Source organism: Artibeus jamaicensis, unplaced genomic scaffold (genome assembly GCF_021234435.1).
Source record: "Artibeus jamaicensis isolate MK-2021 breed Jamaican fruit bat unplaced genomic scaffold, CSHL_Jam_final contig_482, whole genome shotgun sequence".
Lineage (NCBI taxonomy): Eukaryota > Metazoa > Chordata > Mammalia > Chiroptera > Phyllostomidae > Artibeus > Artibeus jamaicensis.
Genome location: NW_026521857.1, coordinates 189,670 through 205,564, shown reverse-complemented (window position 1 = coordinate 205,564; position 15,895 = coordinate 189,670). Strand labels below are relative to the sequence as shown.

At 37.2% G+C, this 15,895-nt stretch overlaps 1 protein-coding gene and 1 long non-coding RNA gene across 7 annotated transcripts in view; one reads left to right on the top strand and one right to left on the bottom strand.

Annotated features, from left to right (window-relative positions):
* Window positions 1-12,323, bottom strand: part of LOC128627886 (uncharacterized) — a 114,172-nt gene extending 101,849 nt beyond the window's left edge. For both annotated transcript variants that reach the window (XR_008392184.1, XR_008392185.1), the window contains exon 1: window positions 11,974-12,323. This is a non-coding gene — a long non-coding RNA (uncharacterized LOC128627886). The remainder of the gene's footprint in view (window positions 1-11,973) is intronic.
* A 68-nt stretch (window positions 12,324-12,391) lies between these two features.
* The window catches only part of PRPF4B (pre-mRNA processing factor 4B), a 36,855-nt gene continuing 33,351 nt past the window's right edge, over window positions 12,392-15,895 (top strand). For 4 of the 5 annotated variants that reach the window (XR_005080812.2, XR_005080810.2, XR_005080813.2 and 1 more), the window contains exon 1: window positions 12,393-12,574. Coding sequence is in view for 2 of the 5 variants with exons in the window: in XM_037133134.2 (XP_036989029.2) it covers window positions 12,438-12,574 (137 nt within the window). In the remaining 3 variants the exon portion in view is untranslated. Of the gene's footprint in view, window positions 12,575-15,895 lie in introns of all 5 variants that reach the window. The other variant, XM_037133136.2, reaches the window with a different exon arrangement.

Below are 15,895 nucleotides of genomic sequence, written 5' to 3'. Positions count from 1 at the left end.
GTGAAAACACATGACCCAAAATCACTGGGACACAGGAAATACCATACTGAGAGGGAAATTCATAGCAATACAGGCCTGCCTCAGAAAACAAGAAAAAAATCTCAAATAAAGAAACAAAGGCCAATGGCAGTAGAAAACAGGAAATAAAAATCCTAGTGAAAATAAATGAAACAGAATCTTAAAAAAAAAAACAACAATATAAAAGATCAGTGAAACCAAGAGCTGGTTCTTTGAGAGGATAAACAAAATTGGTAGTCAGTCTCATCAAGAAAAAAAGACAGAAGACAGATACCAATAAAATTAGAAATGAAAGAGAGGTGACAACCGACACCACAGAAATACAAAGTAATATTAGAAATATTATAAACAATTACATGCCAACAAATTAAAATATGTGGAAGAAATAAATTCCTAGAAACATACAATCTTCCAAGACAGAATCAAGAAGCAGCAGAAAATCTGAACAGACCAATTACTACTGATACAATCAAATTAGTACTCAAAAAGCTTTCAATAAATCAAAGTCTGGAACCACACAATTTCACAGATGAATTTCACCAAACATTTAAAGAAGAATTAACACCTATCCTCAAATTATTCCAGAAATTTCAAGTGGAGGGGAAGCTCCCAAGCATATTTCATAAGGCTGGCATTACTGTTTCCAAACCAAAGATTGCACAAAAGAAAATTATAGGCCAATATCCCAGATGAACGTAGATGCAAAAATTCTCAACAAAATATTGGCAAACTAAATTCAGCAATATATTAAAAAGACCATAAACTATGATGAAGTAGAATTTATTCCTGGGATACAAGGTTGGTTCAATATCCACATATCAATTAATGTGATATACTACATACCCAAATGCAGGATAAAACACATATCATCAAATTAGTATGGGCAAAAAAATCATTTGATAAATAGAGTATCAATTTATGATTAAAAAACTCTAAGCAAACTAGGAATAGAGGGAACATATTCAACATAATAAAGTCATATATGACAAAACCACAGCTAACATAATACTCAACAGGAAAAAGCTAAAAGCATTTTCCTTAATAAGATTAGGAACAAGACAAGGATGTCCACTTTCACCACTTTTATTCAACACAGAATTAGAAGCCCTAGCTGCAGTGTATCAGATAAGAAAAATAAATAAAAGGCATCCAAACTGGAAAGGAAGAAGTGAAACTGTCATTATTCGTAGATGACATGATACCATATGGAGAGAACCCTAAATATGCCACTAAGAAACTACTAGAACTGATAAATGAATTCAATAAATTAGCAGGATACAAAATTAATATTCAGAAATTGGTTTCATTTTTATACATTGATAACAATCTACCAGTAAAACAAATGAAAAATACAATCCCATTTACAATTGCATCAAAAACAGGAAAAAAAACCCTCAAAATGAATTTAACCATAAGGGGGTAAAAGACTTGTACTTGTAAGTCCAAAGACTTATAGTTATAAGGAAAATTATAAGACACTGAAGAAAGAAACTGAAGAAGATGCAATAAGTAGAAATATGTACTGTCCTCATGGATAAGGATTAACATCATTAAAATGTCCATTCTACTCAAAGCAATCTATAGCTTCAATACAATTCCTATCAAAATACCAATGACATTTTTCACTGAACTATAACAAATAATCCTAAAATTTATATATGGAACTACAAAAGACCCAAAATAGCCAAAGCAATCTTGAGAAAGAAGAACTAAGTTGGAGCCTCTGCATTTCTCTGATGGTTAATCAAGTTGAGCATCTTGTCACGTGTTTATTGGCCATCTGTACGTCCTCTTTGGAGAAATGATTATTTAGATCCTCTGCCCATTTTTTAATTTGATTGTTTGTTTTTTTGGGGTATTGAATTGTATGAGTTCTTTACAAATTTCATGTATTAGCCCTTTATCAGATGTACCGTTGGTGAATATCTTCTCCCATTTAGTAGGTTGCCTTTTCATTTTGTTGCTGGTTTCCTTTGCTGTGCAAAACCTTTTTACTTTGGTGTGGTCCCATTTGTTTATTTTTTCTTTTGTTTCCCTTGCCCAAGGAGATATTTGAGCCACCAGAGGACCTTGTTACCTCATGCTGCTACAAGGTTATAATGGTCAAACAGCATAGTACTGGCTTCAAAAACAGACATGTAAATTGATGGAGCAGAAGAGAGCCCATAAATAAACCCACACCTATATGGCCAATTAATCTATGACATGTAAGCAAGAATATACAATGCTATAAAGACAGTCTCTTCAATAAACTGTGTTGGAAAAAAATGGACAGACACATGCAAAAACATAAAATTAAAACTGCATTCTTACACCATATACAAGAACAAACTCAAAATGAAGACTTACAAATAGGGCTCAAAATCATAAAACTCCTAGAAGAAATCATAGGCAGCAAAGTCTTTGACATTGTTCTTAGTAACATTTTTGGGGGGATATATCTCCTTCGGCAAGGGAAACAAAAGAAAAAATAAACAAATGGGACCACATCAAAGTAAAAAGGTTTTGCACAGCAAAAGAAACCAGCAACAAAATGAAAAGGCAACCTACTAAATGGGAGAAGATATTCACCAACGATACATATGATAAAGGGTTAATACACAAAATTTGTAAAGAACTCATACAATTTAATACCCAAAAAACCAAACAATCAAATTAAAAAATGGGCAGAGGATCTAAATAAACATTTCTCCAAAGAGGACGTACAGATGGCCAATAAACACGTGACAAGATGCTCAACTTCATTAACCACCAGAGAAATGCAAACTAAAACCACAATGAGAAATTACCTCACACCTGTCAGAATGGCTGATATCAATAATACAACTACAAGTGTTAGCAAACATGATGAAAAGAGAACCTCATACACTCATGGTGAGATTGCAAACTAGTGCAGCCACTATGGAAAACAATATGAAGATTCCTCAAAATGCTAAAAATATAACTACCTTATGAATCAGCAATTCTGCTTTGGGTATGTATCTGAAGAAACCTAAAGCACTAATTCAAACAGATATATTCATCCCTATGTCCACTGAAGCATTATTTATAATTAGCCAAGATATGGAAGCAACCAAAGTGACCACCAGCAGAGGACTGCTTAAAGATGATATGGTACATATATACAATGGAATATTACTAGGCCATTAAAAAAAAATCTTACCATTTGTGATAACATGGATGGACCTAGATAATATTATAAGTAAAGTAAATCAGTCAGAAAAAGACAAATATTGTAAGATTTCACTTCTATTTGGAATCTAAAAAACAAAATAAGTGATAAAAAAATAGAAATAAACTCACAGATAAACTGATGGTTGCCAGAGTGGAAGAGGGTTAGAGGTTGGGTGAAAAAGGTGAAGGGATATCCTGGCTGGGTGGCTCAGTTGTTTGGTGTATAATCTCGTACACCAAAAGGTTGTGGTGTTCGATTCCCAGTCATAGCACATACCTGCACTGTGGGGTCAATCCCCACTCATGGTGTGTACAGGAGGAAACCAATAGACGTTTCTCTCACCCATTGGTGTTTCTCTCTTTCCCTCTCTCTTCCTCTCTCTCTAAAATCAATAAACATATCCTCAGGTGAGGATTAAAAAAAAAAGGTGAAGGGATTAAGAAGTATAAATTGGCAGTTATAAAATAGTTACGGGGACAGAAAGTTCAGCTTAGAGAATATAATCAATAATATTGCAATAACTATGTCTGGTGTCTGCTGGGTACTAGACTTATCAGGGCATCACTTAGTAACTTGTATAAATGCCTAACCACTATGCTGTACACCTGAAACTAAGATAATATTGAATGTCAATTATAATTGAAAAAGTAAAAATTTAAATTTAAAAAGATATTTAAATAAATGTCCAGCTTCCAATGAAAGATTTTAAGACACTGAAAGAAACAGAAAAGTATGACCCCATACACTGTAATACAAGCAAGCAATAGAAACTGCCTGTGAGAGTAACTAGACATTGGATTCAATAACTTTTGAAGTAGCCTTTGTAAATGTTCAAAGAATTAGAGGAACCATAGTTAAAGAAGTAAAGGAAAAGACAACGTCACAGCAAACACAATGTCAATAATGAAAAATATTATTTAAAAAAATGTAAATTCTGGAGTTGAAAAGTAAAATAAGTGAAATAAAAATTTCATAGAGGGGGTCAAGAGTTGATTTGAACTGAGAGAAAAAAATTAACAAACTAGATAACGGAAGTTATGCAATTAGAAGAATGAAGACAAAAAAGAAAGAAGAAAAGTGAACAAAGCCACAGAGAATTTTGGGACACTATTATGCACACTTACATACACATAATGGGATTACCAGAAAGAGAGACAAAGGGAGCAGGAAAACATTTGAAGAAATAATGGCTGAAAGCTTCTCAAATTTATTGAAACACCATCATTTACCCATACAGGTAGCTGAAAAAACTCCAAGTAGAATAAAGGTAAAAAGATATGTATATAAATATATCATAGTAAAAATGCTGAAAACCCAAGATAAGAATAAAATGTTGAAAGTAGCAAGAAGAAAAACAATTCACACCATTTACAAGGGAACTCCAGTAAGATTAACAGCTGATTTTTCACCAGGAACAACAGAAGGTGGTAGGATAACATACTTGAAATGCTCAAATACCTGTTAATCAACAATAGTGTATCCAGCAAAGCTATCCTTCCAAAATGAGGAGGAAATAAAGACACTCCCAGATAAACACAGTGAGAAACTTTGCTGCTAGCCAACCTGCCTTACAAAAAATATTAAAGTGAGTTCTTCAGGTTGAAAGAAAGTGACCCTAGATAATAATATGAATCCACACACAAAAAAACAAGCAGCACCAATAATTAGATAATTACAAAAGACAGCAAAATGCATATTTTCTCCTTTATTCTCTTAAGTGATTAAAAAGTTATTTACACACACAAACTCCTTCTTTACAAACAATGGACTATTATTCAGCCACAAAAAGAAGTACCAATAATACATACTATAATGTATTCTGTGAATTAACCTCAAAAACATTATGCTAAGTGAAAGAAGCCAGATACAACAGGTCAGATAATGTATGATTCCATTTACATCCAATAGGTAAATCTATACAGACAGGCTACTGATTGGTGGTTGCCAGAAGCTGTGTTGTTGGGGAATGGGTACAAACAGCTTGTTAAGTATAAGTTTTATTCTTGATTGATGGACACGTTTAGGACTGGATAACAGGTAGTAATTGTACAATACTGTCAATGCACTAAAAATAAAATTTAACAAACAGACTCATAACTGCCCACAAAAAATAAATCTATAGAGAAAAAACTGTATGTGTGCTTTCCCAGGGGTAGGAGTAGGAATAGTGAGTGACTACAAATGGGGATGAGAAAATATTATTGGTTTCTACCAAGATGGAGGTGAAGGTGGAAGCACTGTGCCTTCTTACACAACCAAGTTCAAAAACAACAAAGTTTTAGCAACAAAAATGCAGCCAAACCACAGAAAATTGAACTATACAAAAGTCTCACAACAACAAACCCTTCAGCCAAACTGGTAAGAGGGGCAGAGCCAGGGGCAGAGCCAGCAGCAGAGCGGGGGGCAGGCAGGAAAGATGCACCAGACCCACCCAGGCACGCAACCCAGGCGCGCAGGCAGCTGTGGACAGATCCCAGGTGTGGAGTAGCAGGCAGACCCACTGAGGGCAGACCACGGTCACACATTCGCACTCAGATAAACCCGTGAAGGAGTGAGCGGTGAGACAGACTGTGCAGGCCCCAGTGGCAGCAGGAAGCGGCAGAGGGGACTGCCATTGTCCCTCTCTGACCCTGCCCCCACATACAGCGTCGCAAACCTGCAACATGGGTGGCCCCACCCTGGTGAACAACTAAGGTTCCGCTCCTCCTATGTAACAGGCACAAACAGATCAAAACATGGCTCAAGAACAACTCAGAGCCCCAGAGCAGATAAATATAAGAGATGAAGAAATAGCCAAACTTTCAGATGCACAGTTCAAAACACTGGTGATCAGGATGCTCACATAATTGGTTGATTTTAGTCACAAATTAGAGGAACATATGAAGGCTAAACTAATTGAAATGAATGGAAATGCACGGGAAACCAATAGTAATGGAAAGGAAACTGGGACTCAAATCAAAGGAGTGGACCAGAAAGAGGAAAAAAGTGACCAAACAAGAAAAGGATGAAGAAACAAGAATTCAAAAAAATGAGGAGAGGCTTAGGAACCTCCAGGACATCTTTAAACGTTCCAACATCCGAATTATAGGGGTACCAGAAGGGGAAGAGGAACAGCCACAAGTGGAAAACTTATTTGAATGAATAATAAAGGAGAATTTCCCCAATCTGGCAAAGGAAATAGACTTCCAGGAAATCCAGGAAGCTCAGAGAGTCCCAAAGAAGTTGGACCCAAGGAAGCACACACCAAGGTACATCATCATTACATTAGCCAAGATTCAAATGAAGGAGAGAATCCTAGAAGCAGCAAGAGATAAGGGGACAGTCATCTACAAAGGAGTTCCCATCAGACTGTCAGCGGAGTTCTCAAAAACAGACCTTACAGGCAAGAAGGGGCTGGAAAGAGGTATTCCAAGCCATGAAATTCAAAGACCTACATCCAAGATTCATCTATCCAGCAACGCTTTCATTTAGAATGGAAGGGCAGATAAAGTGCTTCTCAGATAAGATCAAATTCAAGGAGGTCATCATCACCAAGCCCTTATTATATGAAATGTTAAAGGGACTTACCTAAGAAAAAGAAGATAAAAAAGATGAACAGTGAAAGGACAGCAAACTCACAGTTATCAACAACCACACCTAAAACAAAAGCAAACTAAGAGGACAGCTAGATCAGGAGCAGAACCATAGAAATGAAGATCACATGGAGGGTTAGCAACAGGGGAGTGGGAGGAGGGGGGAGAAGGTACAGAAAATAAGTAGCATAGATGGTAGGTAGAAAATAGATAGGGGGGAGGGCAAGAATAGTATGGGAAATATAGAATCTAAAGAACTTGAGACACATGGTCATAAACTAAAGGGGGGGAATGGTGGGGCAGGGGTGTGCAGGGTAGAGGGGAATGAAGGGGAAATAGAACAACTAATGACATAATCAACAAAATATATTTAAAGAAAGAAAATATTATTGGAGTTATAAAAATGTTTTAAAACTATTATTTTGATCGTTGACATGTAAATTTGCTAAAAATTATTTAAGTACCTCAGTAAAGTTGTTTTAAAATGCACACATGAAACAAAGCAAATATATACAATATATATATACATACAATGCATAATTGAGCCTGTAAGATATAGAAATGTAACATATAGAAATATTTGTTAATAAAATCACAGCAGATGTGGATAGAAACAAAGCTGCACTGTGCTAAAGAAATTCAGATGGCAACTTGAAGAACAAGAAATTAAGAGAACTAGAAATGATAAATAAGGCCAATTAAAACAAAAGCTATAAATATATACTTGCTTATCTTTATTCTTCCAGCTTCTTTAAAAGATATAATCATTATAACAATATATTGAAGGGTTTGTAACATTTATAGATACAATATGTATAAAAATTATATCACAAAAAAGTAGGGAAACAATAAAACTATATTGGAGTATTAATCTCATTGGAATTAGGTTGTTATAAATCTGAAGGTGATTCTAGTAAGATGTATATGGCAAATTCTAGAGCAACCCGTAAAGCATTAACTTTTTAAAATGTGAAAAAAAATGATTAAAAAATTAAAGTGCTACAGTAGAAAATACTTAATGCAAAATAAAGCAGTAAAGAAGAAACAGAGGAACAAAAAAAGATATGAGACATAGATTAAAAATATAGACATAAAGATATGGGACAACAAGTAAAATAAGAGACATAAATCTAAAAATATCAATAAAATTGAACATAAATGGAGTAAACAATCTAATCAAAAGGGAGATCATTAAACTAAAAAAAAATCAAGATACAACAATGTGCTGTCTACAGAAGACACACTTTAGATTGAATAGTACAAACTGTGCAAGCAGCAAACATAAGAAAGCTATAACATCAGGCAAAATGAACTTCAAAAAATTTTTAAATGTTACTAGAGAAAAGGAAGGACATGTTTAATAAGTGTTAATTGAACAGGAAGCTAATAACAGAGAACCAAAAAAATAACAAAAACTCACAGAAATGAAGGTAGAAATGTACAACTCAGTAATACACATATCAGGTCTTTAAGAGCCCATTTTCAATAGACATCTAATAGGTTCTGAAATATGACTTCATTTTTCCCTCACTTAAAATCTGCTCCTCTTTGTCTAAGTGGCAATTACATCCATCCAATCACTCAAGCCAAACTATTTAAGTCTGTCTCTCACACCCCACATTCAAGCAATCTGTGAATTCTGCAGCTTGTTCTTTCACAATATATCCAGAATCCAACCCCTTTTTCTATTTCCACTTGGTTTAAGCCACTAACATCACTCACCAGGATTACTGAATTACACTTGTAACTGGATTCCACCTTTCCTCCCCTGATCCCTGCTATCTCCATGCAACAGCAAAGTGAACCTTCTAAAACAAATTGCCATCCCTTGACCCTGCAAGCCTTACTATCCAGTAAATTTTAAATGAAATCCACATCCTGTAAGTTCTCTTCCCAGCTTTCCTCCCTTCTTTAACCACTGCACGCTCTCCACACTGACTTCTTTGCTCTACTCAGAAAGTAATTAAACTGAATTTACAATGCACTCCTATTTTTAAAATATCACTAGTATAGGTATAGATATACAACAAAGGCTAAGCCCTATTGTAAAATGTAAATAAAATTCATCTACAGGTAGTCAATTATAGACAATATTAATTTTTCTTATTGTAAAAAAATTTCTAATTTATGTATTATGCTTTTATTACTATGTAATAAAATGTATAAAAAGCTATGTATAGTATCCCTTACATCCAGTAAGGGGTATTATTCATATTTAACTATATATGAAATTTGGAAATAAACCACATGGGTCACAAAAATATCTGAGAACAAATTAAAACAAACATTTAGACAAAACTAGTATTTACCAATACATGCTCCATACACTGTCATTTATTATTTCATTTAATTCTTGTAATAACCCCATGTGATGAGAACGATTATTCTTATGCTACCCGTGTTAACATTACGCTCAAAAAGGTTAAATAAGTTGAAGCTGCAGAGCAAGTGATGAGGTCCAGATCTCTCCGACTTGGTCATGTTCTAAATACGATTGTAGATATTGCCTCATCATGCTCATACACGACCGTGGAAAACTGAAAGGACTTACACAACCAGTACCAAAAGAAAGGAACACGTGTAATTTTACAAGTATTTACTGAAACTTCAATTATGTAAAAAGTGATGGGCATGTCACACGAAAAAGCAAACAATCACATTTTACACATAAGCACAAGAAAATTTAACATTTCATATGGAAGTAGGCCAACATAAGCCAATACCTTAATGTTGGGTCTGTTAGGATAATGGGACTCTGGGTGTTTTTTGTTTCCTATTGCTTTGCCCTATTTTCTCTACTTTTATAAACGCATCAGGACTGCTTTAATACAAACATCAACAAAAAACTAAATTAATTTTCACGAAACAAAGGGAAAAGTTCTCGTTTTGTGATAAAGGAAAAAATCAACCCAACGTCTTCCCAAAGGGCAACAAATCCCAAGTCTAGTCTATATTCAAACGGTAATATTATCCAAAAGGCGATCTATAACGTTTCCCTATCTGGGTACTTTCCATGAACCAGTTCTTCAAACTACATTATGGTATTCTTCGTTTTTGTTTATAACCTACATTATAATGAGCCTATTGAGAACTTAACGTTATTGATGATGACAGTATAGCTTAATTTAATTATCCTTTTCCGAGAGGAACATAATTCAAAGACATTTTCAAACTATTTCTAGAATAGTATCTTACATGAAAATAACACGTAAATAGAAGCACAGATGGCAAGAAAAAAAATGTTTAAAAATGCAGGCTTGTCCTCAAAACCTCGTCTCCAGGCCAATAAACGGTCGGCATTGTTTGGGTGGCGGCGTCAGGCGCTGGGCTTTGAACGTTTCTTCAGCGGGAGTCAACCTCCGCTTTACTGAAAGCGGCCTCCTCGAGGTTCAGCACACTGTGTCAGCTACGCGGGGCCTGTTAGGTCTGGGCTATCTACTTGGTAGGCGGGCGCGCCGGCAAACTTGGCGGTTCGGGAAAACCGCCCTGACTGCAGCATCAGCCATAACGCCGAGTCTCACTGAGACTGAAAAGAAGCTGAGCAAGCGGCGGGACGGGGCGGCGTGGGCGCGCGCGTGCGCAGGGACCAAAAGCCCCCAGCTCAGCCTAGTTTCGCAGCTTCAGGGCACAAAATACCAGGAAATACCAAGGATTGCTGGCAGTACCACATCACAATCCGGACGCCTTCCTTGGACGCAAGCACGCACGCCCAGCGCCCACCCACAGGGAAGCGCCCTGGCTCTCAGAGGCCCCGCCCCTCCAGGAATTAACCCGAGGCGATTCTACCCCTTAGGTGTCCCGGCCGAGTTTCCTGCGAAATGATCACTGGCAGAGCAGGTTTCTGGCACAAAGGTTATTGAACTGGAGGAGGAAAAGCGGCAAGAACGAACGGTTGGGGTTAAAGTTTGAAAATGAAATGTTGCACTTAAGTTTGTCGTTTAATATACTTGCTGAATGATTAAAGTAGTAAGATGTTTGCTTTAACTCCGTCATAAAAAAAAAACCCATTCTTTCAAAACTGCAACAGCAACATAGCTGTGCATGGTGTGTTATGTTACGCGCAGTGACTACTGACAACTCTGATGTCCACAAATGTCCTATCCTTTCCTCAGGGCTTGTAGACTCGTGCCTATGGTGTCTGCATGGAGTCAATCCATGTCGTATTTCCTTTTTTTCCTGTGGTTCTACTTTACCAGCAATATTGTCTTTTCCAAAGGACCCTGCCTTCTTATGTGCCCGAAGAACAATAGCTTAAATTTTGTCATTTTTTGAAACACCACCTCCTGAATTTGCTCTAGGACCACCTGTTCATTTTTTTTTTTTTTTTTTTTTAGCTATCCAGGGTGTCCATAGTTTGGGGTGAGTCCTTGACAAATCCCCTTCCTAGGGTCCACTCCGTACTGGTAGTAACTTGCAAACTAATTTGGTTAGATTTTAAAGGAAGTATTTTGCCAGCATCATTCTCTGAAACTGATTTTTACTATGTTCTTAAAAAAAAAAATAACCCTTAATGGTCTGTCCAAATCTAGACTTTAGCCAGTCATAACATAATCTAGCTTCAAACCTGAACATCCTTAGCTCCTACTTTCCCTGTCTTTCCACATACATGATGTGCTTAGTTTAATCTTCACACTAAGCATACTGCAAAGAATCATAGCCGAAGGTGACCAGAGAATATCACGGTTGAATTAATTGAGATAGGCCTATAAGCTCTCCTCTACACTTCATTTTTAACGTGTTTGGGAATCAGTTAACCAGGTACTTATTTTGTAAGAACAGTTAACTTTACCCCTCTGAAAAATCAAGATACATAAGCCCAGATATTCTGAGCTCAAATTTCCAGGGCAACCCCTAACTCAGTGATTACAACACTGAAAATAATGGTCACCCTGCTTTCAGATTCTGAAAGTGTATGGAGATTGATACCTTTTTTTTTTTTTTTTTGAGAGAGCGAGCGAGCGCAGTATGAAAACTCTCCACAAGTCAGTGTTTTCTCATATAGTGTTTCATTTCGCCCCATACTGTAATCCATTATTACAGAAAAGCGTAAGTTAGATAATTTGACCAAGAAATACTACTTAAAACTTCAGTTTACAAAACCAGTTAACCGAACGGCTCCTGCGTTATCCCTGGATTTAGCTAAAACTTGAAACTATTTAAGTTTCAAATAACTATCAATAACGGTTACATATTAAAAGATACACTTACGTTCTAAGTGCAGTTCTAACTTTCCGGTATTCTCAATACGCCTTTACACAGACTTTGTTAATGCGACTTCAAATTATCTAGCCAATGAAAGGGCATTCACTGTGCCTCCAACGCCACCCAGAAACAAAAATCAACGTCTTGTTTCCCCGAGCTTGAGAATTTGAACTCAATTCTGGGCCCCACAGTAAAACTAGTTGCCGCAACCCTACACAGAATACCAGCATCCCACTCCCTTTGCACCCATCGCCAACAAGCCTAGAGATGTAGTGAGCCAATCCTAACAAGACTAGAGCGCGAGCCTAAATCACTCGGCCCCAATTAGCAAGCACCACCTACACCTCCTCCTGCCCCGTGGTCCGGGGAAGTTGCGTCAGCACGCTGGTTCGCCTTGTCCCCGGATGCACTTTTATTTCCGGATTCTTAGAGCGGACTCAAAGCTCCGCGGTTCCCGACGTGCTTAGCACATGCGCGATAGCTCTGCTCTCTCTTCTTCCACTTCCACAAGCCGCCACCGTCCGGGCAGCCGCCGCCACCGTCGCCGAGGAGTCAGGAAGTTCAAGATGGCCGCCGCGGAGACTCAGTCTTTGCGGGAACAGCCAGAGTAAGTAGTCTCTCTGAGTGGTACGAAAGGCCGGAGCTTGGGGACTGCCGAGTGGCAAACGGTGGGGATTTGCACGGGCGGGCGGGAAAGTTCTGGCCTAACGCCGAGAGCCAAACTTTGCCTTTCCCCGCTCAATATGTTGCGGAGCGGGAAGCGTGGGGTGCGGACGGGCGGTCTGCGTGCTACACTCTCACGGAGGCCGCGTCTGTTGGGTCTAAGGCGGCTGCGGCCTGCCGCGCGTCGGTGCCCAGAGAGGCACAGGCGCGAGCGGCCTCTACAGGTCCTGTGCTCTAGGCGGCTGCCGGGACCGTACGGTCCCACCTTCCTCTTCCTCCCAAGGGAACCGAGCGGAGCTCCGTAGCCGCAGCACTCAGCAGCATCGGTGTTGGGTATCCAAGGAACAGTGCGGCACCCGGGCCAGCCCTAAGATTTTCTTCCTTCCGCCTGCAGTACCTCGGTCGTCCTGCTACTGTTGGCAGCGTTAGAACCAGAAAGCGGAGAGAAGGGGTGCTAGGGTCACTCTCTTTGACCATCTCAAAGCTGTAGTTTGTACACTTCATCTCTCTGCCCTTGTATTCGTTACTCCAGTATCCACCCGGTATTTTCACTCCTGCCCATTGGCAGTTTATTTGCTAACTTGTAAACGTGAAGCAAAGTAAGACCAAGTCCTTGGTTTTGAGGCCTGACATTTTTGGCTTGAGTTTATAACGCGTCTTTGGGAGTATGGTTGAAAGTAGTGCAAATTGTTGGCTCCTTCCAAATTCAAGCACTCTGTGTATAATTAAGCTAATGTGAGGATCGACGCGGCCAAGTGAAAACATAGCTGTATATATTGCAGAGGCTAAACATTACTTAACTGAAATCAGTATTTTGTTTTTCGTGTTTATGCTAGGAAAATTCAAACAAGGACATAAAAGAGAATGAGTTTTAAAATAGTATTCCTATTTCGACCGTTTTTTGCACAGCATTATCTGATTTGTTTTCAGCCATTTTAGGAAAGAGGTAGATCAAGTCTCCCAGCAATTTGGGATTGAGAGAGGAGAAATCTTGGCCACCAGACACAGCCCCACACTTCATTGCTGTGCAACCAGTTGGACTCCAGTAATTTGCGCTACTGAGCTAGATAGTAAAGTTCTTCATTAAAGACTTTTGGAATTTGCTTTATTATCTTCACAATTTGACTTACAGCAAATGGATTCTAAAATTTTAACTAGATTTTGTCTCTTTGTTTCTCATCGAGTTCACAGTGTGTGCAATTACAGTATTTATGACAGTACAGTAAAAATCTTATGCTATTTCGTTGATTATTCTAAGTAATCTGTTTAAGAGTACTGTGCCCATTCATCTGATTTTAGGGACAGTTCAGCCATACTTTATTTATATGTTCAAATACTAGATTTAATAATAATAAATAATTTTATTTAGGCCTCTGCAATATGAATGACACTGAGATAGTCTTTAATTCTATCTCCCATCCCCCACAGAACATTAGGTATAAATGGAATATTTGGTCTATATGTGTTCCACTTTCAATTATTAGAAAACATTTAGCAAAGTAAATAATAGCTCGATATGAAAGTAAGTACTATGTATGCTACTCATAGTGAATGCTGGATATACTTTAGTGTCTGAACAGTTCTTTAGAGGACACTTCAGAAGTTTATATGGAATCTATTCAGGGTAGAACATTTAGAAAAAAATGAATATAAAAAACAGTTTTAAGCTTCTTGAATGCTTTTTAGTGCTTTTACATCTGTCAGTCTCATGAGCTAGCTCAGCCTTTTGGATTTTAAACATTTGCATTTTAATATGCATTGACTTATTGCTTTTTTGTACTTTCCAAGTACTATGTACTGTTCCAAGCACTGAACAAATATGAACTTATAATATCCCTGCAACAGTAGATACTGTTTTATACATCATGATATTGAAGTACAGAAAAATTAAGTTAACTTGCCCAAAGTTGCACTAAGTAACAGACCCAAGATTTAAACCATGGAAGTCTGGTTCTAGAACCCTGCTCCTACTTATTGTATAGTGTGGTCTACCAAATTGTGGCCCCTTTTAAAAATAGCCTTTAAGGTTTGAAATCATTTTTACTTATTTCCAGGGTGCCAGGAAGATTTGCTTTTTGATGTGATAGTTCCAGTTCTTTGAAACTTAATCCCAAACCTGATTTGGAAAATACATGGGTCAAGGAGTTCATTTTAAGAACAGTTGGTCTTTTAGAGTCATTCTTATTTTATATCTTCATCACTTCTGTATTAAAGTAGTATAACTTGTTAGAGAAATAGGTTTAATTACTTTCCTTGTAAAAGAAGCAATGGCATTCATTTTGCTCACCATTCTGTCACCAAAGCACAAATTGAATGCTTTCCAAATAAGATGTCCAAAAATATTTTTTTTAAAAAAATGTGAAAAAAGGAAGTTAACATCACACTTGCTGCTGTTAACTGGTCACTTTATTTTAAAGTTGTTCATGGCTATTTCTGTTGTGCCAGATGCCCCAAGACCTCAGTTGTTTGAACAGTAAAACTGATACATGTCATTTGACAAAAGAAATGAATAAATACTGTTAAATGCTCCCGTGTTGCCTGCACTCTTAACTCAGCTTTGTTTTCAAATAGTATGATATTAAGGATATTAATCAGCTCTCAGTCAGTATTGTTTTATGACAAACCTCTTCTAGACATACACCTGCCAAATGTGTAGTGTTAAATTATAAAATGTAAATTTGTACACATGGAATTTCTATATGGTGATCCCCCTTTTTCATAGAGGATACATTTCAAGGCCCGTAGTAAATACCTGAAAACATAGATAGTACCAACTTCTGTATATACAGGCATACATCACTTTATTCCATTTCACAGATACTGCATTTTACAAGTTGAAGTTTTGTACTAAGCCTGCCTTGAGCAAATCCTATTGGTGCCATTTTTCCAACATTTGCTCATTTTGTGTGTCTGTCACATTATGGTAATTTTCACACTTTCAGACTTTAGTGTTATTTTATGGTGATATGTAACCAGTAATCTTTGATGTTATTATTTTAACAGCTCAGCTGATGATTAGTATTTTTAGCAATAAAGTATTTTTTAATTGAGAAATATACTTTTTAAAAAAACTGTGCTGTTGCACATTTAGTAAAGTATAGTGTAAACATAACTTTTACATGCACTGGGAAACCAAAAAATTTTTATGACTCACTTTATTGCAATATTCACTGTACTTTGGTGGTGTAGAACTAAACCAGTAATATCTTGAAAGTATACCAGTACTGTTTTTTCCTGTATATACATAGCTATGATAAAGTTGAGA